The sequence below is a fragment of the Mustela erminea genome, chromosome 8 (genome assembly GCF_009829155.1).
Source record: "Mustela erminea isolate mMusErm1 chromosome 8, mMusErm1.Pri, whole genome shotgun sequence".
NCBI lineage: Eukaryota > Metazoa > Chordata > Mammalia > Carnivora > Mustelidae > Mustela > Mustela erminea.
The window spans coordinates 43,304,341-43,332,278 of NC_045621.1; the positions used below are offsets into that span (position 1 = coordinate 43,304,341).

A 27,938-nucleotide genomic window follows, 5' to 3' on the forward strand; every position below is an offset into this window, starting at 1 on the left:
GTGTAATTATTATAAATGTTACCTGTCACCCTCTGTTTCTCTATGTAGTTGTTCTGGATACTCTTATGGGGGAATTCTGAGAGACTGAAAAACTAGAGTAGAGAGTACAACCAATATAGCCATCCCCACCTGTCTTGGTTCGATCTTAAAGAATTCTTCATACAGGGGTGCCTGGGTTGTTCATTTGGTTAAGTATCTGCCTTTGGCTCAAGTCATGATCTCTGGGTCCTGGGATCGAGACCTGCATTGGGCTCCCTGCTCAGTGGGGAGTCCACTTCTCTCTCTCTCTCCCTCTTTCTTTGCCTCCACACTCCCTGCCCCTGTGTCTCTCTCTTCCAAATAACTAAATAAAAACTTGGGGGAAAAAGAAGTCTTAATACAATACAGAAATTGGCCCTGTGTCTTCAATAGATATGCAAAAATTTTTCTACCAGGTTGTGTGATTTTTCTTTTCTTTTCTTTTTAAGATTTTTATTTATTTATTTGGCAGAGAGAAAGAGACAGTGAGAGAAGGAATACAAGCAGGGGGAGTGGGAGAGGGAGAAGCAGGCTTCTCACTGATGTGGGCTCGATCCCAGAACCCTGGGATCATGACCAGAGCCAAAGGCAGACACTTAATGACTGAGCCACCCAGGAACCCCTGCTTTTTCTTTTTAAGAATGCATATGGTACTTTTTGGTGTACAAAGAGGTTTTTGTTTTTCAATTTTTATGAGTTCAGCTTTGTTCATCTTGTGTCTCATGCCAACCGGATTTGGAGTCATAATGAAAAAGCCTTTCCCCACTGAAAAATTCATTGATGTTGTCTTCTAGAGCTTGTATAATTTCATTTTTTACATATATATTTCTAATTCATTTGGAGAGCACTGTTGTGTATGGTGTGAGGTATGGTTATCTGTCTCCACATCATTTATTAAAAAGCCAATCACTTTTCCAGCCTTTGATATGTCACCTTTATCATGCACTAAATTTTCATATGTACTTAGGTTATTTTTGGACTTTAATTCTCTTCCATTGATCTGTCTGTCTATTCATGTACCAAAGAAATTTTCTTTTTATAACATTTATTATGTCATATCAAAGACACATCAAAAAACTTGATGAGCAGTTACAATGATCACCTGTGTCCTTATCACCCAGCTGAAGAAACAATTGGTCACCATCAATTAGGCCAGAAGGAGACAGACCAAGGCAACTACTTAGTTGCAAACATTTTCTACCTTTCTTGAGTAGAGGAAAGATGACAGGGTCAGGCCAGAGGCAGAGCCCAGAGACATGGAAAACTGTTCCCAGGGCTTGAAACTGAATCCAGGAACTTTCAACATCTCCCTGGCTGAATTTCAGAATTGCTACGGACTGGGGACTCCCTTATGCCCCTCATTCCCTTCTCCAGAGCAGGGGTGTCTATAGTAGTGATCATATGCCTATTAGGACCTATGGGATGGGACGCTCGTGTCTCTCGTTTAAGAGACCTGCACAGGAAGAGGAACTGTATGTAAAAAAGCCCACCCAGAACTGATTCACATGGTAAGACTCCGGACTTCTAGCTGATACATTAGTCACGTGAAGCCTAGGGTGGCATCTTGGGAAGAGGATGAGTGTGTTTTGCTTGGGAGAGGGATGTGACTGTTGGAGAGCTAGAGGGCAGACTGTAGGAGGCAGGCTCTATCTAATGTGACCCCCCGCTAAGCCCATCCTCTGGCCTTCCCAGCACTTCTATTAAGAGTGGGCTGGACCTAATGGCTTATTTCTGAAGAATACAGAACAGCCAAAGTGATGGGATGTCACTTCCAGTATCTGGTTACCAAAAGACTCTGGCTCTCCTCCTAGGCGCCGTCTCTTGCTCTGGCTCGCTGGCTGTGGACGATGCCAGCTGGCCTGCTGTGAGCTGATCTATGCAGAGGCCCGCCTGGCAAGGGGTAGGGGGAGCCTCCAGCCAACAGCCCCAGGACCCACCTCCTGCCAGCCTCCACATGAGGCAGTGTGGATGGGGCTCCTTCCCACGTCAGCCTCAAGAAGAGCCCACAGCCTTGGTCAACCTTGCTAAGGCGGCCCAGTCCACGAGACCCTGTGAGAAGGCGAGGTTCCCCCCGGAGTCCTGCACCAGGAAGAGTGTGAGACAGTGAATGTCTATCATAGCAACCTGCTGAGCTTCAGGACCATTTGGTATGCAATCGTAGACAACACAGAAATGGGCTGATAAGTTCTAGGAAGCAGAGACCCAAGAGAACTAGAGGAATTCCTCAGGGAGTGTGTAGCTTGAGGGCAAAGGCCGAATTTCTTGGCCACTGAGTCCCAGCCCCTGGAATAGTGCCAGGCACACAGTAGGTGCTCAGCAGAACCGTTCTAGGAAGGGTAAGAGCTGAAGTGGGGCAGTTGAGTAGATCATGGAATGGGCAGTAGGCAGAGAAGATCTAGATGTGAGGAAGTCTGGAATTGAAAGGAGTATCAGGAAGGGTATGGATTCATAAAGCAGCCTTGCAATTCAGTGGTAACCTGGGCCAAACTTATTCCAGGCCTCACTGATCCCCAGGAGTCACGTAGGAGACTGGATGTAGCGGGAGTGAGCACTCACTGGTGTGAGGGGTCTGCTCAATCTCTGTGCGCTGCTGCTGAAAACGGGCCTTGGAGGGAGGCAGCCCAAATTCAGGTCTCTGTTGCTTGCCACCTGTGTGACTTTGGAACAGTTCCCTAACCTCTCTGAGCTGTGCTTCTTCATTTGGTGGTGTGAAGTTTGCAGGACGGTGCAGATAAGGTAGCTTCATGAATGGTCACTCAAATCTGCTTGAATCCAGTTTAAGTCATTCTCAATTCCATCAGACTCGGTCCCAGACCTCCTGGGCAGCCTGCAGCTCTTCACGACCCCCCCACCCCCGCCAGCCTGTCAGCTCCCCAGGACGGGATGGGTGAGAAGGCTTGCATCTGAATCCTGCAGGCTAATGGTGACCTTCACCCTGCGCCGCAAATGCCTGATCACTTTCTTGGACCTTGCAGCTCAGGATGGAGCCGAGCCTGAGGAAGCCCCCCAAAATTCAGACAGACATGTGGCACGTGGAAGTGGACGCCTCCAATCACAGTGCCCCTTCTCCTTTTGAGGAAGAGTAATTAACTGCCCTAAGCCGAAAGAGCAGCCGGTGAAATAAAGCCAGTATCCACCTGCTGCGCCTGCCTCAGGCCAGGCTCAGGTGCGCCAGTCCGGCGGAAGAGCAAAGATCCTCCGCGATGCGACAGCGGCCCCTGGTGGGTAAGACTGAGATCGCACCCACGAGGCCTCCAGACCCCGCTCTCCTAGCTGACCCTTCTCCTTTCAGGGGAGAAAACTGATCTTACTTCCCCAGAACTGCATTCCCTCCAAACACTTAAGTACAATGCTTGCTTTCTATTGTGAAAGGTTAAAATGGATGTGTCTTACAACGTCACAATTTGGAGGTGGTCTCGTTGCTCTCACATAGTTGATGATAATCTCAATGTAGGAGCCCGGGCACTGGACTAACACTAGTCTAATTCAATCATCAAAGCGTCCTTGCAGGCAGCCCAGCTGTTTCCTCAGTTTCACAGGTGCAGAAGTAGACTTGAAGGGGCGGAGCGCTCGAGGCCACGATGTCAGTGCCAGGGCTTGAAGGCTGGGCTCTCAAGCATTCTGTGATAAAGGGAGGGGCAAACACGTGATGCTTTCTGCTTTGGTTTCCCCAAAACACACGATGCATTCTGGTTGGGTTTTTAGAGTTCCTACACTTCTTTCCCCACCGAAGACTGACTTTCTATTAAGCAACTCCAGATCCCCGTCTATGTCTAGGTAAGTATAAATCATCCCTTTGAGAAAGTTTATTGACCACAGGCTTGTTTGCAAGAAGCTGGGGAGGCCCTGTGGGGCAAGTCAGCCCGCTAGAGGCTCACAGTCGGGGCTGGTAGTTCTCATGGTCCAGTGGATATAGGATGGCCCAGGGTGACCGACTGTGACCCCAAAGTGAGGCTATGCTGAGACAGTAGGTTAAGAGACCAAATAACACCCACCTCTCATTGCCAAGTACACGCTGCCGCTCAAGGCCTGGGTTGGGCTTTATGGTCACCATGACTCAGACGGGCACAGTTTGCTGGGATTTGGGGAGCCCTGAGCACGCAGAAGGCAGAAGAGAAGAACTGTCTGAGGAGGATGACAACCTGGATCCCACCTCTGGAGATGCTCAAGATTGGGGCCCTGGTCAAGCACGTGGGACATGGCAGCTGCACAAAACCAGATACATAGATTGGCGATGCCCCTCCATCTTAGCACAGAGATGCTGAAAAGTGTCACTGTCCCATCAGTGGGGCCTGGCTGACGCCCCCTGTCCAGCAGGATTCTGAGACCATGGCCGGGCTCCATGGGAAAGAGGGCTGTCATTGATTAGTTATGTCGGCCATGGTCACTTGCTGGGGCAGCTGCACCCTGCCCCCCACCTCATGCTATGACTTTGCCTCTTTTGATTCCGGGAAAGCTGTCTGTACACAGGAACTCGCTGACGAAAGGGTGAGTATGGAGAAGGTGACCTAAGGCAAAGGGAGAAAATTGGAGAGGATTAGACAGGATCCTGGAGTTCCAAGCCAGTGGGGGTGGAGGGGGCTCTGGGTGGCCCTACAGTCCCAGAGGCATCAAGAGGACTGAAGTAACCAGCACAAGCAACCAGGAAGTGCTGCAAGTCAGAAGTCAGATGTCACAAGCAGAGGGACTGGGTCCTGGTGGTGAAGGTGATTTGGGAGGGGGACCAGTATGGCCCTCCATCCTGGGCTCTCAGAAGACAGAGCAGTTCTGGCCACATCCCATACTGAGCACCCAGTGAGCCAAATCCCCCTCAGGGCAGAGTGGGGAGAAGCACCCTTCTGTCAGATCCAAGAGGGTTGTTGGGGGGCAAGGAAATGAAGCAAAGATTGATGGACAGAGGGGAAGAGAAGGCAAGGTCCTGTTCTCAGGGAGTAGAGAAAGAAAATGGGTACATTTAGCCCACGTTCATTCCACAGACATTAACTGAGCACCTGCTGGCTCGAGCTCATGATACGAGTGTGAGACGCTGCCCCGTGGAACTCACAGCATTAAATAAAGGTAGCAGTGCAAGGATGATGAACATCTCTGCATCCCCTCTCATGTCGTCGGCCAAGAGACACATCCATGCAGAGGACATAAATGAGCATGAGAAGAGCTTCCACGTGACCCTTCTGTAGGACAGCCCCCATACCCGCCCACCACCGCTCTCCCTTCTTCCCTTCTTTATTTATAATCCCTTTGCTTCCACCACTGACATCCTTCCTTGCATCTTTTCTTTATCCTGCTGAACATCCCTTAATGTGTATCTGCCCTTAGCTCCTGGGCCTTTCTGAAGTTTTGCAAAAATGTTCTCTTCTATTATTCACCTGTGAACACAAGCATCAGGAGGAAGGGGGTGAGGGGAGAAAGATGTGTCCTATTTTTTTTTTTTTAATTTTGGATTGTTAAAGTTGTGTAAGACTTGGGGCAAAAATATCATCACTAAAATAATTGTGTAATATTAAAAGGAATCTTAAAAGAAAATATTTCTCACCTAGAATCTAGCCCCTTAATCTTATAAGAGCTTGCTGTTTTATGTGCCTTCCAACATGTCCTCATAAATCTAATCTGGAACATAGTAATACAGACTGTAATATTTGTGTTTTTCCTTAACATTATTTCAGAAAGTTTCCTTTTACATAGACTTTATGAGTTTAATGACTTCAAAACATCCCCTTGCCTGACCATACCATGGCTGACCTTCCACCTATTAGACACGTAGGTCATTTTAAGGACTTTAGCTTTTGTATTTTATGTTGCTGTGCTCGCTTCGGCGGCACATATACTAAAATTGTATTTTATGTTGCTGAACCATGTCTCACCCTAGTTGATTTCCTCTTTTGCAATGACTTCCTTGGGATAATTTCCAGGGGCAGGACTCTACGTTGAACTCGAAGACTGTGTCACAACTCCCACTCTGTGTTGTTAGCTTGCTTTCCAAAATGGTGGCATTTCCAAAATGGCACTGATAGTGCCATCTACAGGGGATGACTTTACTAAGAACTCCAACTGAGATTTTACCAAGCACAGTCCCAAATGTCCCTCTAAGTCAATGGTCCAATGACAGTCCATGAGAACCATTCTCAGCCACATCAGCACACCCCAAATCCCACTTCTTCTAGAGGACCACCTGCCAGAACCAATATGCTCTTCTATTTTGCTGAGAGTCTGATGTCTCAGGAATTAAAAATATCTCCCCTTCCATCCCTATCTGTTCTTCTTATCCATCTGACAGAGGCAGCTGGTCCTGCTCTAATGTTAGCTTCCATCCCAGGTGTGAAGTCCAGGCTCTCGCCACAGAGGATGGCTGGCTCCAGGATGACTGGCCCATTACCTTCAAGTCTAGGCAGAGCTGTCCATAAACTCCAGCCACAGCCCTGGTCCTCTGTGGCCCATCCTCTTGCTCCAGGTCCTGCTATCTCCTGTAGATTACTGTCTGCCTTGGTGGAATTGCCTATTCTGGATATTTCATGTCAATGGAATCATACGATACTTGGTCACTTTGCAAACTGGCCTATATCACTTGACAAAACATTTGTAAGATTCATCCATGTTGTAGCAGGTGTAAGGACGTCCTTGGTTCTTACTGCTTAATAATATTCCACAATATTGGATATATCATGTTTTAATACATATTTGTTATCTAGATGTTTGGATTATTTCCACTTCTTGGCCTATCATGAAGAATGCTGCTGCAAACATCATGCATGAAGTTTTCCATGGACTTGTTTTCATTTCTCTTGGCTATGGACCTAGGAGCAGAATTGCTGGGTCACATGCTGACGGTTGACACGTGGGAGGAACTGCCAGCCTGTTTTCCAGCACACTGCTTTTCCACCCAGAGCATAAAAAGACTCTAACTTCTCCACATTCTCACCGACACTTAGTATTATCTATCTTGTTTGTTATAACCTCCCTAGTGGATGGAATTTGGGACTTGATCTGCCTTTCCCTAATGAGTCATGTTCTTGAGCATCTTTTTATGTGGTTTTTGTTTTGTTTTGTTTTGTTTTTTTGGCCAATTTGCGTGACTTCTTCGGAGACTTGACTGAATAAATCCTTTGCCCACTTTAAAATTTGGTTATTTGCCTTTCTATTTTTGAGTTGTAAGAGTTATTGATAAGTCCAAGTCTCTTATCAAGTATATGATTTGCAAAATGTTCTTCCATTCTATGGTTGTCCTTTCTTTTCTTGATGGCGTCCTTTAAAGCACAAAAATGTTTAATTTGATAAGGTCCACTTTATCTATTCCTTTTTCTGTTGTTTCTGTCTTCAGTTATGATAACATCCACTTTATCTATTCTTTTTTCTGTTGTTTATGTCTTCAGTCATATTTATGAAGTCGGTGCCTAATCCCAGGTCAGGAAGACTTACTCTGTGTTTTAACCATTTTGACTCTTGTATTGAGGGCTTTGATCTAGTCTGAGTTAGTTATCATATTTGGTATGAGATGGGGCTTCCTTTGGCATGCTGATCCACTACTCACCCCATGCATAGGGAGAAATGCAAACCTTGCCACCCTCAAGTCAGCATCTCCAGAATCCAGACCTTCTTTCCCATGGCCTCTTCTTGTGCCTACTTCTGCCAAGTCCTGAACTCTCTTCTGAGTCCTACCTCTTGAAGTGACTGCCTTTTACACCAGCTTGCCCTCTCTCCTATCCCTCCATCTCCCCTCCCCCTGCCTACTATTGAAAGTTTGGAGGTAAAGACAGGTGCAGCATGCACGGTAACAACCTAAAACTGAATGCCAGCATCACAGCCCTGGAAACCTATCAGCCCTTCCCTGTACTCAGAGTTCTCTGTTTCCAGGCCAACATCTCCCCTTGGGCCCCGACTGCTCTTCCCCCCACCCCACCCCTAGCCCTCCTTCCCTTTCTCAAGACTCTCTTCCTCTCCCAATTCCCAGCCTCCAATCCCCAAATGCCTGAACCTGTCTTTAGAGAACAGTGTCGTCCCCCAAATGACACCCCAAGTTGTACATATGAGCATCCTGTGCTCATATTTCCAAAGTTCACTGGGATTTTCTGTTCAGCAAAGAACCATCTATTACATATTTGCCCTTTGGCAGCCCCAGAGTACCTGCCAAAGCTTTCGATCATAGTTTTCCTCTTAAATGATCAAATCATTGGGCAGTTGATCCCACTGAATCTTAATTTGCCCCCAAATATGTTGGCAGTCATTATTTCCCATTAAAAATTTTTAATCTTGCCTGTCAAATTTGTGTCAAATGGTCTTAGAATGATTTTGCCTCTCCTCCTCCTCTTCTTCATGAGATTGATGAAACGTTGTTGCTTTATTCCTCTAAATCATCTGCACTTAAACCAGTTCTTTCTGTCCCCCCTTTTTAAGAGAGACAGCATGGGAAGGGGGGGCAGAAGAAGAGAAAGAAACTCAAGCAGACTCCCCCCAGAACACAGAGCCCCAGAAACCAACTCAGGACTGGATCTCATGACCCTGAGATACTTGTTCTGAGCCAAAATCAAGGGTCAGACGCTTAACCAACTGAGCCACCCAGGTCCCCTTGTGTACCTTTCTTTTTACTGTTGCCAGTTCTTTGAGTTTTATCCTGGTTTATCTTTATATTCCATCTGAAACATTATTACACACAGTGATTTCCAGATGGAAACCGTGTTGATTCTGCAAAAATAATCAGTGATGCTGTTCTTGTCTTGAAATTCTTCATAATTTTACCTTTGAGTGTGTTTGGCGAGTGAAGCCCATAGGGACAATGGAGCATTTGCATGTGAGCCAAGATGTATGAGCAATATACGTGTTCCCTGCCCTTCCACAGTGTTCTAAATACCACAGGAATTCCCAGCAGACCCCCCAAAGGTGGGAGTTCAAGAGAGCCTCAAGTGTGTTCACGAGGTAAAGGGGCACTGTGCCACACTGGGTTTAGCTGTTAGCAGATAGCCCTGAGAAGCCACATTTTCCCTTGGAACCTGAACTTTCTTCAAAGGCATGATGAAGGCAGTGGTGTCCTAAAGAACATGAACATCCAAGGAATCCTCTTCTGTTCTTTCTTACATTACTTCTTGCAACTCTGCTGAAATACTCCTTTGTGCTGAAAATGGTAACACAGCAGCAAAGGGAATGGTCCTAGTCCTCTCAGCCCTTCCTTACCCGTCAGTATGCCGAAGGTAGAAAGTGCTGGGGGAGTATGTGCCTGAAATGAAGGTCATGAAAATAGTTAGTTTGTGCAACATTTTCATGGTTTTAATAAAAACAACGTACGTGTGCATCTATGAGAAATTCCTATGAAATAGGAATTGCGTGATTTCTGTTTTGCCACATAGGCGTTAAACGCACTTATATTTGAATTTTAAACTGGCACTGCACCATATAAACATGGATATTAAGATTCATGCTAATAAAGTTTTTTTCATGCTAATAAAGTTTTAATTTTTCTTTACTTAGAGTCATATTAAATAGTAAAAAGTACTATGAAAGCACTATGAAAAACAGGTACATTGCAAAGGAGAAAGCTTTACATTATATTACCCTCAATGCCACCCTCCCCATATTTTGAACGGGGCTCCTGCATTTCCAGTTTGCTCTGGGCCCACAGGTTGTGCAGCTGACCCTGCAGCAGGACACAAACAGAAGCTTCTTCGCTGGCGGTCTCGAGAAGGGCAACACGACAATAAGTCAACGCAACTAACTGCACAGTAGAGCATCCGCGGGCGAAAAGCACCCACGGTGGCCAGGCGGCGGGAGCGGCCGGGACGACCTGGGGCCCGAACTCCAAGCCCGGGAGCCGTCCAGACCCGCTCGCTCCAAGGCTGAAGCCCACACCTAACCAGTTTCAGAGCACGAGAGTCTGGAGGTGCAGAACGGGCGCGAGCCAAGACCCGAGCGTCCCCAGGAGCCCAAGCGAGCCTTGCTCCTCGCAGTGCGCACGCGTGTCAGGCCCCGACGCCGAGACGCCGAGCTCTCCGGGAACCTGTGCACACCCCTCCCTTCCTGTTCTGGCCTCGCGCTCCGGAAGCTGCTTCCCGCGAGGCCAGGCGGGTCTTCCAAAGCACAGAGAGTGAGGGCCAGAGCGGCAACGACCCTTCCTGTGCGGGGCGGCGTCCGACGACGCGCCGGAATCGACGGCGCAGCTGCGCCGGGGCGCTTGACGGCGACGGCGGCCTCGTACGTCATTGCGGGCGCGACGGCCCGAGGGACAGTGTGGGGTCTACTTCTGTGAGGGTGCCGCGGCGGGACCGGCCGGGAAGATGCCAGTGGCGGTGATGGCGGAAAGTGCCTTTAGCTTCAAAAAGTTGCTGGATCAGTGCGAGAACCAGGAGCTCGAGGTAGCCGTTCGCGTCCCGCAGGGAGAACCGCGGGGTTCTCCGCGGCCCCGGGGCGGTGCCAGTCTCCAGGGTAACAGGGCCCGCGGGACTTGCGACGGGCGTGGGAGCTGGGCGTGGGGATCCCGGGACGCCGGGGTCCGCTCCGAGGGCTGCGGGTCTGGGCCTCGTCTCCCCGAGCTCGCTGGGAACCTTTTGTTGTTTGTTCTCAGCTAGTGAGTCCGAAAACCCTGGGCATCTTTGCTCCTGACGTCCTCCAGTGTGTTTCTTGTGTTAATTAGACTGGGCATCTTTCCTCCCCATGTGGTGGGAGGCAGGGGAATGTGGATTTTATTAAAGACATTGTGCGAGCATACACACAGACCAAAGAAGGAGTAACCTTTTATCAACTCAGAAAGTCCTTAGTCTCATAATGTCACCTCCTAAGCTTACCGTTCCCTCTTGTGTAAGACTGGGGAAAGTTATATCATGCAGCTGTTAAAAGTTAATTCAGGTTTTTTCCTTAGAAAGGCACTGGAAAAGCATGTATAACATTAGTATAAAAAATTAATTAGCTGAAGGAGACAACAGTCAGAAGCAGCAGCTCACTAATAGACAATAGATCTTTTCTGAATGAATCAAATTTGAATGAAGAGAGAAATGTCTTTGTAACACTGGCTGTGATTTTTTTTTTTTCTGTTCATCACTCATTACTTGATACAATGTCAGCATACTTGATACAATGGGCAGAATCATAGTACTTTAAGTATTTGTTGGAAATATTTGTTTCTTTTAATAGTAAGCCCATTTAAGAATTTGAGAACTGGGAAAGGAATCCCACTTAAATATTCTTGTGCATATAAAGACAGAACTTAGAAGGGAGAGAAAAATCACAGCTGATGGCAGATCTAAACTTAACACTGGTTTTTAGTGTTTTGTACTTCTCTAAGCTCTCTCTACATCTGTAGTACTAAGTATTGTAAAATAGGCTTATTTTATAGATTAATGTTAGTAAAATCCTTTTTTTTTTTTTTTTTATTTCCAGCATAACAGTATTCATTATTTTTGCACCACACCCCGTGCTCCATGCAATCCGTGCCCTCTATAATACCCACCACCTGGTACCCCAACCTCCCACCCCCCGTCCCTTCAAAACCCTCAGATTGTTTTTCAGAGTCCATAGTCTCTCATGGTTCACCTCCCCTTCCAATTTCCCCCAACTCCCTTCTCCACTCTAAGTCCCCATGTCCTCCATGCTATTTGTTATGCTCCACAAATAAGTGAAACCATATGATAATTGACTCTCTCTACTTGACTTATTTCACTCAGCATAATCTCTTCCAGTCCCGTCCATGTTGCTACAAAAGTTGGGTATTCATCCTTTCTGATGGAGGCATAATACTCTATCCCCAGGGGTACAGGTCTGTGAATCACCAGGTTTACACACTTCACAGCACTCACCAAAGCACATTTTTTTTTTTTTAAGTGTAGATATAAGTAAGGTTTTTTTTTTTGTTTTTGGCCTTATAGGCTCCTGGAGGAATTGCTACTCCCCCAGTGTATGGTCAGCTGTTAGCTTTGTATCTGCTCCACAATGACATGTAAGTATCTTCTACCTGAAGCCAAGAGCAACAACTTCGTCACGATTGTACAGAAATAACTCTTGCGTTGGAAAGACATCATTAAAACATAATCCGCAAGGAGCTGTATCTTCAATTGTAATACTTAATATACTTATTTCAGTTATTGAATTGTGACCTAAACTATGATTAGGCCAAGTGTTTTTAAGATACACTTGTTTTATATATATTCTCTAAAAACACATTCTAATAGATTTTTTTAAGATTTTATTTATTGATTTATTTGAGCGAGAGAATGAGAGTGAGAGCATTTCATAAGGGGGAAGGTCAGAGGGAGAAGCAGGCATCCCACTAAGCAGGGAGCCTGAAATGGGGCTTGATCCCAGGACCCTAGGGTCATGACCTGAGCTGAAGGCAGTCTCTTAACTGACTGAGCCACCCAGGTGCCCACACATTTTAATTTGTTATGAGGAAATACAGTGTCAGTAAATTCCTTTAATTCTGTTGACCTTTTTTGTCTTTATAAAACTTTCATATGGCCTCTGTTTACTTAATTTCATATGTATTCAGTAGATCAAGAGAAACTGAAAGGGAAGATTGAGAAAACTAAGAGAAATTTAATTAACACATATGAGATTTTTTTTTTGAAAAATGGTGTTTTTTTACTTATTCCTAATTAATGTTCATTGAAGAAAGGTCAGAAAGCATAAACATTCAGGAGTCCCTTGTGCTACAAACCATCAGTGATTACTGTTAAATGTTGTTGGCAGATTCTCTTCAACCTTTTTGTTTCCTATCTTTTAAAAAACTAACCTGCAGTTCCTGTGAGACATACATCATATGAGCTGGTTTCGTTTTTGTAATCCTGATCATTGTATGTTTGTTGTAGTTCCAAGTTTTCAGACTCTTAAAAACTGCGTTGAAGTTTTGGTGGCTCTGCATTCATTGGTCAGAGAAGAGCACATGATAAGGAGAAAAGCACTGTGTATCACATACATTGTCAGGGAATTCCAGAGCCTTGAACAGAAATTTGTTTATTTTTATATATGAAGAAATTACTTATTTAAGTGTTTGTGTTTTTAGTGTACCATTATCTTAACTTAAGATCTAGGTCATTAAAAATTCACTGAAGATGGCAAAATATTACTTTGGTGTAAGTATTTTATGTCTTTTTATCTGGAAAGTTACTCTTACTTCCCCTGGACAAATTAGTATAAAACTAAATTTCACTCTATAAAATAGTGAGTATTTTAAAATATACTTCTGTGTGTTTGCAGTGAGATCTAGAATGTTAAACATTTACTGAGGTAATTTTTTTTTAATTACCTATTTTTTCTTGGGGGGGTGTAAATTAGGAATAATGCAAGATATCTTTGGAAACGGATACCACCTGCTATAAAATCTGTAAGTATTCGTCAGTATATAGTACTACTTGAATGTAGTAACAGCATTCATTTAAATGGCAACCTTCTAAAGTTTTTAAAGTTTCTGTTTTTTTTACCCCATGGTTCACAGAAACAGATACTAAACTGGTATTAGAGTTTAAGAGCAGATCTACAAATTCCTGTAATCAGAAATATAATTTCCCTTGGATGGTAAAGAAATCTGTGTTTAGCTTCTGCTGGTGACATTTATTAAGACACTTCTTATGTCACTTTGCCCAGCAAACAGCTGAGACCTTTATGAAAGATTTGGTTTGTGTTTTGTTTTGCTTTTTTTTTTTTTTTTTAAAGATTTTATTTATTTATTTGACAGAGAGATCACAAGTAGGCAGAGGCAGGCAGAGAGAGAGAGGAGGAAGCAGGCTCCCCGCTGAGCAGAGAGCCCGATGCGGGACTCGATCCCAGGACCCTGAGATCATGACCTGAGCCGAAGGCAGCGGCTTAACCCACTGAGCCACCCAGGCGCCCTTGTTTTGCTTTTTTAACTGATTTATGCAGTAATGGTATTTACTTTGAAATTGGTATTATTCCCAAGAATATCCGAAAAATGATTTTCACAGCTTTAAGATTATTTTTACTAATTACGATTTTAGATTTCTTAGTTTGGATAGGAGATTAGATAAAATAATGTCTTAAAAGTTTCTTCCAAAGTATAATGAAATACATTTTTAATTTCATGGGATTCTCTGTTTCTAGCATAAATGCAAAGTGAATTTTTTAAACATTCACTGAATATTACCAAGAATTCACTTGCATTCTTCTGTTCTTTATTGATATTTAGTATTTAGTATTTTAGTATTTTTATTCTCTTTTCTTCTTCAGATATCTTATTAAATAATATTGGAATGTTCCTCCAGCTTCGTTGACTTAAAATAGAGAACGATGAATTACTCTCATAGTTTCAGTGATGTTAGTGGGAATTCTCTCCTGGGAAAGGCTACAGTGTGTGACATCTTAGATTGACAGTCTTTATTTTAGTCATTTTGCTATTATTTTTGCCCCCAAAACATGTCTATATATTTTACGTGCACATATATATGAATAGTCTACGTAACGTTTGTCACATATGTGTATACATAAAATACAAATACAATATTCTGAAAAACTGTTTTAAGTATATTAATTTTCATACTAAATTCTGAAATATTTTTGAACACTGTTTTATGCTTTAATTTTTGCTATAATAAAAATTTATATAAGCCATATAAATAAATTTTACATTACCGTCCACAGCATTTAAAAACCTTTTTGATAGTGATTGGGCTGAAAAAGTAATTATACCTCTTAAGAGAAATGTTGAATTTATGTTTTAAGATACGGTTGTTGGTAAATCTGTGCAGTGACTATCCTCAAAGGCAGTGATGTTTATTGCAGGCAAATTCTGAACTTGGGGGAATTTGGTCAGTAGGACAAAGAATCTGGCAGAGAGATTTCCCTGGGATCTATACGACCATCAACGCACACCAGTGGTCTGAGACGGTCCAGCCAATCATGGAAGCACTTAGAGGTAGTGTTTCTTCGTAGTTAAGAGTAAAATTAGACCTGTTCTCTGAGTGCTGCGATGTTGAAGTAAGTCAGTGATGTGTTTAAAAAAATAGATATTTTCTCCTGAAAATGTGAATTGGGCAGCTTTCAAAACTCTTGTAAGGATTTGCTATAATCATACTTCTTCTTTTCACCTGTGAGGATTTGCTGTGACCATACTTCTTCATTTCGTCTTGCTTGAGGTTGTTTTGCCAGCTAAGAGCTTCATTGTCTCTAGCTCTAGAGTGAAATTGCTCTTGACAGTAAAAGGATTTTTTGCTACTAAAATGAAATCTTGTAATACTCTAATAAGCTCAAGGTATGGGATGGTGAAGATTTTAAACCCCGTGTATTTGAAAGTAGAGACTGTACTTTGGGGTCTGGACTTAATGCTTTGACAGGGGTTGTCTCCAGCTTCTGGATTTGTAACTAGTCAATTCAGTATACAGATGCTCAGATGTTTTTTAATTGCTCTGAAGAATCCCAAGCCTGTGTGACATAGTGCTGATCCCACGATGAAACTGGACACTGCCAGTTTCTCTCTCTCTGTTTCTCCTGCCCCTGACATTTGCTGATTCGCTCTTTTTTATAAATTCATACAGTGATCTCTTTTTATATTGTTCAGTGTCTTTTTATGTTGTTCAGTTTCTTATTTCTTACTGTTACCTTGTTGCTACTAATACCTGCCTTGGCTGTCTGCCTTCCTGCCTTGACTGTCTGCCTTCCTGCTCTGGAGGGGTCAGTGAGAGGAATTGTTGAGTAACTGCTCATTATCCTGGCAAGGATATCATCTTTTGAGATGTGAAGGTGAGGGTTGCTTCTCAGATGTACCTAATTTCTCTTGGGATGGAAAAGCTGTGGCAGCATAAAACAGAACAATGTAAGGAACACAACAGGAGGCACTTACTTTAAATACAAAGGAAGAGAGCAGGAGTGCAGGCCCCTGGTGGGTGAGAAGGGAGGGAGGAGTGTGGTATAAGTTTGCTCAGTTCTAAGAGGGGCAGTTTCAGATATTCCCACAGGAAACCGCCTTCACCTCTTCACATAAGTCCAGAAGAGAAAAGGGTGTGGTGGTGGGTTTTTGTAGTATCTGGTTCAGTCTTAGGATTGTGGTGTGAGGGCACAGGCCGTGGGCCATTTCCCAGCGCCATATAGTGGGGTCATTGGCAGGACCAGGGCTCAGATCTCCTGATCATGCAGCAGATATTCCCTGTGTGCCTTAGTGGGCGTAGCCCACTTCCTCCCAGGACTGCCTCTGCCTCCAGCTCTGTTAGATTCAGTACTTCTTTGAAGGCAGTCCAGCCAGCCTCTGGAAGGCCGTGGAGCACAAAATGGGGGAGTTTGGACTCTGAAACCATACTTGTGGAGTTCATGTCCTGGTTCTACCACTTGAGTGACCCTTCTGCACCTCATTTTTCTCATTTGTAAAATGAGATTATAAGTAGTATTTTCCTTGAGTTGTTAGAAATGAATTAATATGTATAAGCACTTAGATGTGCTTAATTAATTAATATGTATAAGCACTCATCTGTTCACCTGTGATATTTGTGACTGTATCCTGAAAATGTTGCAAATCCCCGATTCACAAATGGTACTGCATTTCCCTCCATAAGATGAAGCCTGATAAAGGGAGTCTTACAATAGAGTTGAATTACTGCTCAATTTGATACTTTCCCTTTTGATGTATTTCAAGTTTTTAGTTTCCTAGATTGTCTTAAGAACAATCACATTCTCAGATCTTTTCCTTTTCTTTTCTGAATTAGTCACAGTCCTACCATAAAATTGTAAATGGCTTAAGTGAAGAGAGGCTAGTGAAAGAGCTGCTTCTAAAGGCAGCCAGCAGGGCCCAACAGCACCCAGGGGCTGACTGTGGACAGTAGCCGTTCTCATTCAAGGCCCAAAGGGAGGAGGCGAGGGACCCACGCTAACACGGTCACGTAAGGGACTGCCCCCAGGAGCTGTGGATCATCTAGAGACAGGCAGGGAGGGTGCAGAGGAAGTGCATTCACAGGACCGGTGGACCCACTCACCAGGCAGGAAGGTGCAGGTGCCACGGGTGGTGGGGTCCAGACTCCCTGGAGTAGAAGGGCAGAGGTGGGTTAGAAAGTGCATGGCAGCCAGCTCACCTGCTCTCTGTCTGCAGCACTAGCACTGGCAGCTCCTGGTAGACACCAAGCATGGTTAGATATTTCTTACACAACAGTGAGCATTCTTGTCGGATCTCCCCAGGACTTTGTCCCGTGATGAATTTCCACAGATATCAGTGCTGGCTCAGTTGATTCCCCTTTCCAGCTTGCCATCCTAATGCATGCCCTCATGAACTGACACATTTCAGAGATCTTACGGGTAACAAAGTGACTAGAATGTCCCTGAGTGGTTAAAAGCAGCCGCAGTTTCGTGGCCTCTCACTGACCCTTTGGAACACTCTCGACCTGTGTTTTTGCTTCCTCTGCCCACCCACTTCTGTCTCCCTGTGTGCTTGCTTCTATTCCGTGTGCCAGGCTTGCCTCTCTGCCTCTCTCCTCTCATCTGTGTGTCTCTTCCGTTCATTCCTTTCAAACTCTTCTGCTACTCCCCATCTCCTCTCAATTCTGAAAATCGGACCAGAGTGCTTGAACTCTAGTTAATATTTTTAAAATATGGTAGGTTTTCCAAATGGGTATAGTTGTTGGTGCACACTTGGATTTCCCTTTTCCGTTGTTGCTCTTGGTTCTTTCTCATTGAGTGCCCATGGCTTTCAGTAGGGGAAAGTTCCCTTACCGCTAAGATGTTTTCAAATCCAATGTAAAGTCATGTGCTGAGCAGTCCTTAGGAAGAAGGAAGGAGTTGCCGGAGCGCTGGGGAGGAGGAGCAGTGCTTGCTGAGCGGAAGCTGGCGAGGACATCAGGCTCTTTGAGCAGTGGAGAAATGCAATGGAATGTCAATGATCTTTAAGAAATATGAGGGAACAAAGCCAAAGGCTGTGTCCTGTGATATTGTCAACAAGCATGTCTTCAGCACATACTTCCTTAGAGAGGCTGGGCTCTTTGTGGGGGTGGGGCTATAAAGATAGAGAGGACAGTCTTTCTCCTGTAGAGAAGTTTAGGGATCATTGAGGTGAGGGGAGTGGGGCGGGGTGGGGCAGTGTGTTGTAGGTGGTGGAAGCATGCTTGTTCAACAGGTAGTGTAAACAGTGCTGTGAATTTAGAGAGGCCAGAGATGGCAGTGAGCCTCGATTCTGCAGGAGGAGTTTGTAAACAGACCTAGGAGTGGTAGAGAGCAGACACCATACAACAGCATAAATGCAAAGCCCAGAGATGAGAAGGTGTGAGTGAGGCTTGTCTGAGGGCCAGGGGCCTAACTGGGAGGAAAGGGTGCCTAAGGAGCTGGGTGCAGTTGTCAGGAAGTGTCCCAGGAATGCAGAGAGGGTTTTCAGCATGGGGCTGTATTGAATGTGGAAAGTAAAATTCAGAATATTTTTAAGCATGCTGATAGCCAGATGAAAGAGCCCTTATGTTCCTGAAAAAGTAGTGGGCAGGAAGACAGGCTAGCTGGACCTCAGTTCCTACCCTTGACTTACTATCTCTCCCTCATTTCTGGAATAGTCAGTGTGGGAATGTAAGCCTGGGGAAATCCCACATGTCATCTCTAGGGAGGTTTTGTTGCTGGAATTGTTTGCAGCACCCCTCCGCCCAATTAGGCTCATTCAGGATTTGACCTTGGGATTTGAACCCAAATTAAGACAAGAGGTCAGAGCAGCTTCAAAAGTTAGTGTTAACAAAACTTCAACTGAGTAAACTTGGAGAATTAATTAGCTTTATTAAGCAGTCCATGAATTGGGCAGCATCGCATCCAGCAAGTAGATGGGAGCTCTGAGGAGTTGTATATAATGTCGGGTTATCATAGGAAGGAATGTGGGGCAGGGGTGTTATTGCAAAAGAAAAGGAAGAAATGTTTCAGGCCAGGTCACCTTCCCTTAAAGGTAGAGTGGGGAGTCTTCTCCTTTTGCGGGGGGATGGAAGAGGGCCCAGGTGACAGATTACCCCTTCTGGATCAGGAGATTCCCGACTGACCTCTTAAGACTGTATTTTCTAGGGGAGGTTGAAACTGTGTTATGCTTAATTCCCAGTTTGCTGACTCGATATTTGGGACCTGTGGTTTTTTTTTTTTTTTTTTTTTTAAAGATTTTTATTTATTTATTTGATAGAGAGAGATCACAAGTAGGCAGAGAGGCAGGCAGAGAGAGAGGGGGAAGCAGGCTCCCCTGCTGAATAGAGAGCCCGATGTGGGGCTCGATCCCAGGACCCTGAGATCATGACCCGAGCCGAAGGCAGAGGCTTAAACCACTGAGCCACCCAGGCGCCCCTGGGACCTGTGGTTTGAACAGAAGAGTGCTCTAGTTACAAGGTTTGTTCTGCAGTTCCTAGGTGTGAACTTAGATTAGAGACACTCCTCAGAAAGGACAACTGATTACCGAAGTAGATCATTTCTGCTCTGTTCAGTCCAGTGTTTGTGAGTTGGATTAAAAAAGAAATTCAAAAAATTATATACCAAGTGCATAAATACATTTAAATGAAATTTTCTTAGAGTTTGGGTCTTACGTAAATTAACTTGTTCTCCTTCTTTGTATATTTCATTGTCCCCCAAGAGAGACTTGCTGTCTGAGAGGAAGTACAAGGAACTGATTGTTTATTCGGCAATATCTGAGCACCTCTTTGACGCCAGGCACGTGTGTCTGTATCTGTGAGCATAGAAACCTGTGGGTCGACCTAGTCTTACAAAATTTGGACAAGGACAACCATGTAACTTAATTGTGTGTTAAAAATGCCAGCTCTCTTGGTTCACTGTCTGCCACCCCTCCACTCCCACCACAGACGCAACGAGGAGAAGAGCCTTCGCCCTGGTCTCACAAGCCTACACCTCCATCATCGCTGATGACTTCGCAGCCTTTGTCGGGCTCCCTGTGGAAGAGGCTGTGAAAGGTAATTTGGGCCCGCTGTTTACTGTCAACAAAAGTGGGAGTGTACGTTGTTGGAACAGGTTGGTTTGGGAATTCAGGCAGTGTTCCCTGGAAAGGGGATATGAAACCTGCCTGACACTATACCCCCGGCAGGGCTGGGCCGGGAACCAGGCTGTTCTCAGGCCCAGCAGTTGCTCTGCAGCAGCCGATATGAGTGTCCGCCCAGTGGTATGAGGAGACATCCGATCCACACCTAACAGGGCCTCACAACTGCTTTTTGCCAGAGGCAGTTAATGATATCTTACAACATGAGTTTTGCAAAGGAGTACTTTGCCATTTTTATGAAGTTAACATTTGGCTAGGTCTGTGAGGTGTACCCTTGTCGCATGTGATCATTCTAGCTCTTTCTTTATTGGAACCTCTTTGATGTTCCTGTAGTCATTTTTTATCCTGTTCCCAGGCCTGATCCCTGAGTATTTTCTATTTTTACTTCTAAGAACTCTGATGAAAACTTAAGTTAATGGTGGGCCTGTAAAATGGTGGGGTGCCTTCCCAGCATGATGCCCTGCAAGGGAACTCAGAGCTGCTGTTGACTGGGAGTGGGCGGGGCAGGGAGGGATGTGGTGGAAACAGAGTTACTGAAAGTCAGGGACACTGGGGGGGCAGAGGAAGGTCCTTGAGACAGCCCCATGCAGCTCTGACTACACCCGGTCTTATGAGCGGTGGGAAATGCAAGCAGCAGGAAGTAAAGGATATACAAATTAGTTGCTTTTGTAAGTATGCCAGGTGAGTGGCATTATATTCATGGCTGGGAGTTTAGACTTCGTAACTTCTTTAAATTAGACCTTTTCTTCTGAAAATCAACATATTGATAAATGTATTTTTTTAAGAAAATCTTAATTGACCTCATGCCTCACATGTGGAAATCCTCATTTCCCCCATACTTGGTAAAGGCAGTCTCCTCCCCTGTCCCTTTTCAGCCCGTGTGTTTTCCTTGATATTCTTGATTTTGGGACCTGTGGTTTTCTTGTTAACAGAAGTAACTTCTCTTACCAGTAATTCTTCTTACCCATTGGTCTCCAGTCATGCTTTTGCATTGTCATTCCTCAGGTGATGCCCAGACTAACTTCTCCCCTCATTTAATTGCTATAGAACATCATCTGTGCCTCGTAGCATTGTTATACCATCATTGGCATTTTTGATTCTCTGACTAAAATAGGAGCCCTGTAAAGACCACATCTTGTTCCTCAGTTTCCCAAGCCTACCACAATTTTAGATGCATAGTAGGCAGGTTAATGAAAATTCCTGGAGTAAATCAGTACTGTTGGTTACTCAACAGACATTTGTTTTAAATCATCTTGACATTAATCCACAGTTTATTACATAATGGATAACATCCCCTGAGCTATATTCTTAAATGACTACCTGGGTGGAACTCCTCTATCCAACCCACATGCTAACTTCATGATTGAGGACATGCCACTGGAATTCTCCAAACTCCATTTTCCACATCAGTTAGGTGATGGTCCTATGTCCTTTATAGAGTAGTGTGATGGTGCCCTGAAATGATCGCCGTGGAACGATGCCTGCTGGCCAGGACTCTGCATGTGTGAGCGGTTCTTGTCAGTGGGATCAGCTCTGTCAATACTGATAGAGCAAGTGCAGGCGGTGTTATGTACGTCCTCCTTAGGGACGTGGGTGTTGTTTTAGTCATACTAACTAGATTAATACCGTAAGGTACACTTTACAGAAGACTGCTCATCTGCTAGGGGTTCTTTCAGCCTGAGAGAGAAAAATGGCTTTGATACGTGTTTCAGAAATGTTTCAAAAGTAAGTTCACCTGAGAGTGCTATCTATAATCTACTTTTCTAGAAAAAAATATACATTGTAGGGTAACCTGCACTTGTCAGATCTTCCATACAAATAGTGTCATTGACAGATTGTGGCTCTTGTAAATGAAAACTATAGGAGTTTTTTGGTTATTTCTCATTTGTGTGTAAACTACACGTTTTTTAGGTATATTAGAACAAGGATGGCAAGCCGACTCCACCACAAGAATGGTTATGCCCAAAAAGCCAGGTAGGTGGAGCTCTTCGTCCACGTATGCACACTGACCTCTTAAGCCCGCTTCAGGCTCTTCTGCATGCCTTTGAGTCTTTGATGAGGTTCTGCTGTACTAGCAAATTGAGTTACTTAGGGTAAATATAGACATGGAATGATAGACACAGTAGAAAGGATTTTAAAGATCACCTAGTTGTACCTTAATTTTTTTTTTTTAATGTATTTCTTGTGTAGGAAACTATTTTATATGGGTTTTTCATAATCTTTATTGTGGTTTTTTCCTTTATATGGGTTTTTCATTATTCTTATGTAAAAACCTATTTTATGTGGGTTTTTCATAATCCTTACTATAACTTAATTTTTACTAAGCCTCAGTCTCCCACCCTTTTATTTATGGAGCCATTTCTAAGCATGTTTACTGTAATACCTAAACTATTACCTTTAAAAAATAAATTTTATTCACATACTCCCCTTTTCTCATTGTACTATAAATGTGTACACTCTTTTCTGACATACGATCTCTAAAGTGGCTTTAGCTTGCACAAAATTAAGCTCTTTGACTTAAATCATTTGACCTGTCCTCCCAGTCCCTCAGTCCTCCTTCTGAAGCGAGCCATGCTCATTCCTGCTTGGAGGTCTCTTCTCCTGCTTGGCAGGAATGTCCTTTTTTGCCAGGTCTTTTGAGCTGAGCTTAATGCCCACACCTGTCAGCCCTCCTCCTTAAATTCAATCTGCTCTGAATTCCTGTTGTTTAGACATTGTTGACCCCACAGTGAAGAATTACTTAAATTTCGATGGGCTCTGTCCTGTGAAGGTACAGGAAGTGCTTAGACATGGTCCCAGTGAGTTTAGCTACTAAGAGAAAACTGCTGTAATAAGAAAACTCATGTAGTCATAATAGAGAATAATTGCTAACTGAGAAGTAGTAAAAGGTCATAAGTGCCACTGTGTTAAAAATGACGTGTTCTGTGTGAAAGTTCTTCAGTATGACTCCTATAACTTGTGCTGTTAATTTTACTTAGTTGCAGGGGCCCTGGATGCATCTTTTAACCGGTTTATTCCCTTATCAGGTATGTATTTTTAAATGTTCGTTTAAGACATGTTTCATTGTTCTTTATTTCTTTTTTGTCATGTATTTTGGTTTTTCTTAGCTCTAACCTTGTCAACGAAGAGGTTAAATTCTGTACTTGGCTATTTATAACCTTTTTGGTTACAAAGGGAGAGCTTGTGGGTTCCCCTCTGAGCTTCTCTTGAGGCCGTGGCACCTTCTGGCCCAGCCACAGAGCCTTGTTGGTGTCGTGTAGCAAAGCTGTGATAGGCCTTCCCACCAGCAGTAACTCCGAAGGCATCCCTGGGCTGACATGTGCTAATTTAAAAGCTAGAACTAAATTCCTTGGTGATGGGGTTCTTTGTGGGGCCTTTTGTTCACTGACAGTTTAACAGAGCAGTGCTTGGCACATGGTCAGTACTGGGTGATTCTTCCCTGAGTTCCATGTCACATGGGTAGGTGGGTAGGTGTCCTGCCAACAAGAGCTGTGCTCTCTCAAGAGAGATTTTGCAGTTAATGTGGAAACTTAGGCCAAGCCAGACATGCCTTTCCTCCCAGTTTTAGGAAAACTCATCAAAGTTGAGACTTCTCTGCTTATTTTTCAAAAATGTCCCAAGTCAATAAGAAGGTTTCCTTTTTGTTAAATGAACAGGCATTGGAGGGTGAGGGTGGCAGGGCTAATGCACTATTCCCCAGGGGTCTGACTTTAGTCTCTTTCTCCATGTCACACGCAGAGCCTGCCCCAGTGCCCCCGATCCCCAACGAACAGCAGTTAGCCAGACTGACCGATTATGTGGCTTTCCTCGAAAACTGATACATCATTCTGAGTTCAAGATCCACCTTCGGAATCCTGTATACTGACAGATAGAGAAATGTAAAATTTTTATTTTCAATTTCTTGGACGGATGAAGCACCTCAGCATTCCTTACTGAGTATGTGATAAAATACATATATAAAGTATATTATATATATTTTGTCCTTAAACACTATGCGGAATAGTTGTTGAAGCAATTCTCCTTTTGTAATATTGGACAGTTTGGATGGAGCCCGTCAGTATTACGCAGTTTATATTTCCTAGTGACTTACAAAGTACAGCTCTCCTGCTTCGTTTAGTCAGTGGTTGTCAGCTGTTTGTCCCTCTGCCCCAGCGCACCACACACTCCCCTCTGCACCCATAACTCATTACAGCGGTTCACTGGGGTTTGAGAAGGACAGTCCCCAGAGGCAGTCTCTGAGCTGCTGGGGACTCTGAGGCACCCCCTTCAGAGAAGATGCTCTCCTTTCTCCTCACCTCCTGCACATCACTCCTATAGAAGGCTGAAGCGTAGCTGAGGAACCAAAGACCATTTCCTCAGTAAACCTGTTTGTGAACTGCAGATTTCTTCCTGATAGTGGGAGTACATCCATTGCTGACAGTGGAGGGCTTGCCATGAAAAGGCAACTATTTAAGACCTTCAGGTGACGTATTCAATGTAATAATGTTCCCTTCAGAAGAAGGGAAACCTAGGGTGGAATGCATTCTACCGGCAAAGAAGCTATTACAATAAGTGATCCACTTTGTTCAACTATCCTGCGGCCTACTGATTGCTTCTGTTTATCCTTTGGTGTAAGTTCTGCCTTTTGGAGAAATACTGAACAAGTCTTTCAGTTGTCGTGTGATGCCCTCTAAATATTGGGAGGTGTTCATTATATCTTCAGGTTAAAAGCCCCCCTTGTTTCATTTATTCTGCATTTGTTCAATAAATATTTAATTGCATCAGCTGTTTCATCTGCAATAGTTTCTAGACATTTCTTCACTCTCCTAGTCTTTCTGTGGATACATTCTAGTTTGTCATTGTCCCTCGAGCTATGAATTACCTAATTAAATAGAAATGATGTATATGGTGGTGATTACATGATTCATATTTTCGCTCATTTTAAATACATTTTTCAGTTATTGTTAACAGTTGTGGAAATATCTTTTAAATTGACATTTTATTGAACTCCATTGTATAAGTCACAGTGTTAAAACTCCCTTGTTTTACAGTGGAGGAAATGGAAATTCAAGAAGCAAGAGGATCAGTAGCTAGAAAGTGATGATGCCAGTTACTGAACTTCCAGGTATTAAGTACAGGTTGTATCCATGGTTGAAATCAATTCAGATGTTCATTAATAGGGGACAAGGTGATGACATGGTGGGTAGTGTGCAGTGCCGTGCAGCTCCTGGAGGTGTATGAGAGAGGTCTCTGGATGGAGACAGTGATCTCCACAGGGAAACCAGAGGAAGCAGAAGCAGTTTAGACTGTTGCTTCGAGGGGGAAAAAGGGTTCTGTGGATACACGTGCTTGAGAGTGTTTCAGGAAAACCGTTGAAGTATCAACCAAAAATTAGCAAAAATCGTTCTTTATGGGGAAGGAGGAGGCAGTCAGTAAACTTCACATAGTGAAACAGTAATTACTTCAATAGACTTGATTGCAGTATTTTGATTTTGCATTGTCACTGGGATATATACTGAGGACACAAAGACCTCAGCTGACTGAATATGGTTTCATGGCTAATTTGAAAAAAATGCTTTGATATCATCACTATTATTAAAAGTATATTTTAGGGGCGCCTGGGTGGCTCAGTGGGTTAAGCCGCTGCCTTCGGCTCAGGTCATGATCTCAGAGTCCTGGGATCGAGTCCCACATTGGGCTCCCTGCTCAGCAGAGAGCCTGCTTCCCTCTCTCTCTCTCTGCCTGCCTCTCCATCTACTTGTGATTTCTCTCTGTCAAATAAATAAATAAAATCTTAAAAAAAAAAAAAAAAAATAAAAGTATATTTTAGGATAAAACAGTTTAGAAATGAGGTAATCTTACTAGAACCTTGTAATCTTAAATTTCACATAGAAGCCTTAAATGATTTATTTTTCTTTCTAAAGTATAAATAGTTCCTGGTTCTATCCAACTAAAAAGGCCTAGAATAATTACAACCCAGCACTAGTGAGAATGAATAATGCCCAGATTGTGTTCTCCGAACTCCAACTTCACTAAGCAGAATCAGAACTTATTTTCAAAGTAGGTGCTAGTCTGAGGAAATAATTGTACAGGTTGATCCCCAGTACAAGATGTCCCAGGTTCAGGAATGTTTCAGTCTCATAGGGTTCTTTCAGAAGTTCATAGAAGCCAACTTGAAGGAATGCCCATCAGCCAAACATGAGACAAATTTTATGAGAAGGCTATGTGTTTATATTTCTAACCCCAAGATCATAATTATAATACTAAGATAACCTCATCATTGTACAGGAAATTCAGGATGTGCTTGATTCCATCTCCTCCATATTTACTTATCAGTCTTCAGAATAAATGAATCCTGTCCTAGTGATGTCCAAAATAACAAAATTGAACATGAAAAGTAATCAAACAACTGATGGTAGAAAATTCTTTCTTGAAGGATTCTACCTACTACAGATAGAAAATCTGTACTTTGTAGTACATTTCCTCGAGGATCTAGGAAAGAATCAATGACTGCTGAGACCACGGGCTGAGAAAACAAGAGTGTGCATCAAATCAGCCTGTCTCTGTGCCCTGACTCCTGCCTAGACTGCCAGTTGCACACGGGTGTAGCCTGACGGCACCCTGCTTTAGATGCACTGAATATGTCTGCCATGTTTGCTGTGGTGCTTATGCTTTCCATGCTACAGGGATTGCCCACACAAACCTGGGTAAGGGGAGCCAGCCCCGAGCAGCTCTTCAACAGAGAGTGGCCTGATCCAGGGATTAACACTGCCTTCCATGGCTTGGGAAGATGGTTTCCTGACTCCTAAATAAAGATCCCAGTGAGACTGAGCTGTGGTTGCCCACTGTGACTAGTCTGCAGTGGCATGGATTGCTAGTTCTTCTTTCCTTGTTTCTCTCTTCCCAGTGCCACTCTGTGTTCCTGGGATTGAGAGACATGGCCCATCTACATGTAAGCTGAAAGCACCTGAATCCATCTGTCCTTAACATCACTCACAGTGGGACAAGTGAGCTTGCCAGGATGGCATGGTAAGCATGTAGCTTCCACCACAAAGGTTTTTGTCAAAACAAACCCCTCCCCCAAAATGAATGGGACTTTAACCAAGGTTGTAGATTAAACTGCCCATTTCCATGAAATGTGGGTATTTGGTGAACAAGTTAAAAGCCCCACCAACAAGCAGTCAGTCAGACCTAGGATGTGGGGGATTTTGACAGGACAAAAAAGTGAGTTTCCTTCAAGAATAAACGGGCTGAGAAGAGTCTGAGGGCGGTAGAGTTGGCAGTGAGCACAGGAAGATCTTTGCTCCTGGGCAGAAGTACTCTGAGGCCGATGCCAGTTGTACCAAGGACTACAAACAAGTGGCCGCGTGGGAAGAAATCTGCTTACAGGCGTCAAGGAGCTCAAGAGTGGAGGCCAGAGGGCCATGTGTTTGAGTGAGCAAAGAACACGGGGCCTTGTGCAGCAGCTTCAGGAGATGGTTGCTGATTGGGGCTGGGTACCTTGCTGTGGGCCAACCACCTGGGGCACTTGAGCATTTGAAAGGACTGACCCGCACAGCTACTTAGCCTTCAAAGCATCTGGTGAACTTTTAGGCTGCTTTAGGTAGGAAGAAATGAGGCCAAGTCAAAAGAAAAAACCTTTGGGAAACAGCTTAGTTTTCCTCCCGTCTTGCTGTGCTGGGCTCTAGTTAACACACAGGGTGGGAGGGGGTGGTGGTGCCTGTCAGCAGAAACCTGAGTAGAACAGTTAAGCTCCTGGAGGACAGGTCAGCAGAATATGTTCTAGCAGAAACAGAAAGGAAACAGTGGAACTTACTGGAAACAGTATTGGAGACAAAACAGCAAAGAAGTCTACGAGGTGTGTGGTAGAAATCCAAGGAATAGAAAGTAAAGCAGGAAAACAATACTTGGAAGGACTGGCCAAGAACTTTCTAAGACTGATGGAAGAAATCAAGCCACAGGTTCAGAAAGCTCCACACAGGATGAATACAAAACAAACCTCCCACACCCTGACACTGCCTAGGAAACTACTGAAAAT

General features: G+C 44.1%; 1 protein-coding gene across 1 annotated transcript; it reads left to right on the forward strand.

The window, feature by feature from the left end:
- Window positions 1-10,124: 10,124 nt before the first annotated feature.
- COPS8 (COP9 signalosome subunit 8) lies at window positions 10,125-24,808 on the forward strand. Its single transcript, XM_032355272.1, has 8 exons — window positions 10,125-10,355; window positions 11,862-11,932; window positions 13,267-13,315; window positions 14,728-14,860; window positions 19,731-19,838; window positions 21,833-21,895; window positions 22,900-22,947; window positions 23,660-24,808. Exons 1-8 carry the CDS (start codon window positions 10,278-10,280, stop codon window positions 23,737-23,739), a joined length of 630 nt encoding a protein of 209 aa, XP_032211163.1. The 5' UTR covers window positions 10,125-10,277; the 3' UTR covers window positions 23,740-24,808.
- Window positions 24,809-27,938: the final 3,130 nt, after the last annotated feature.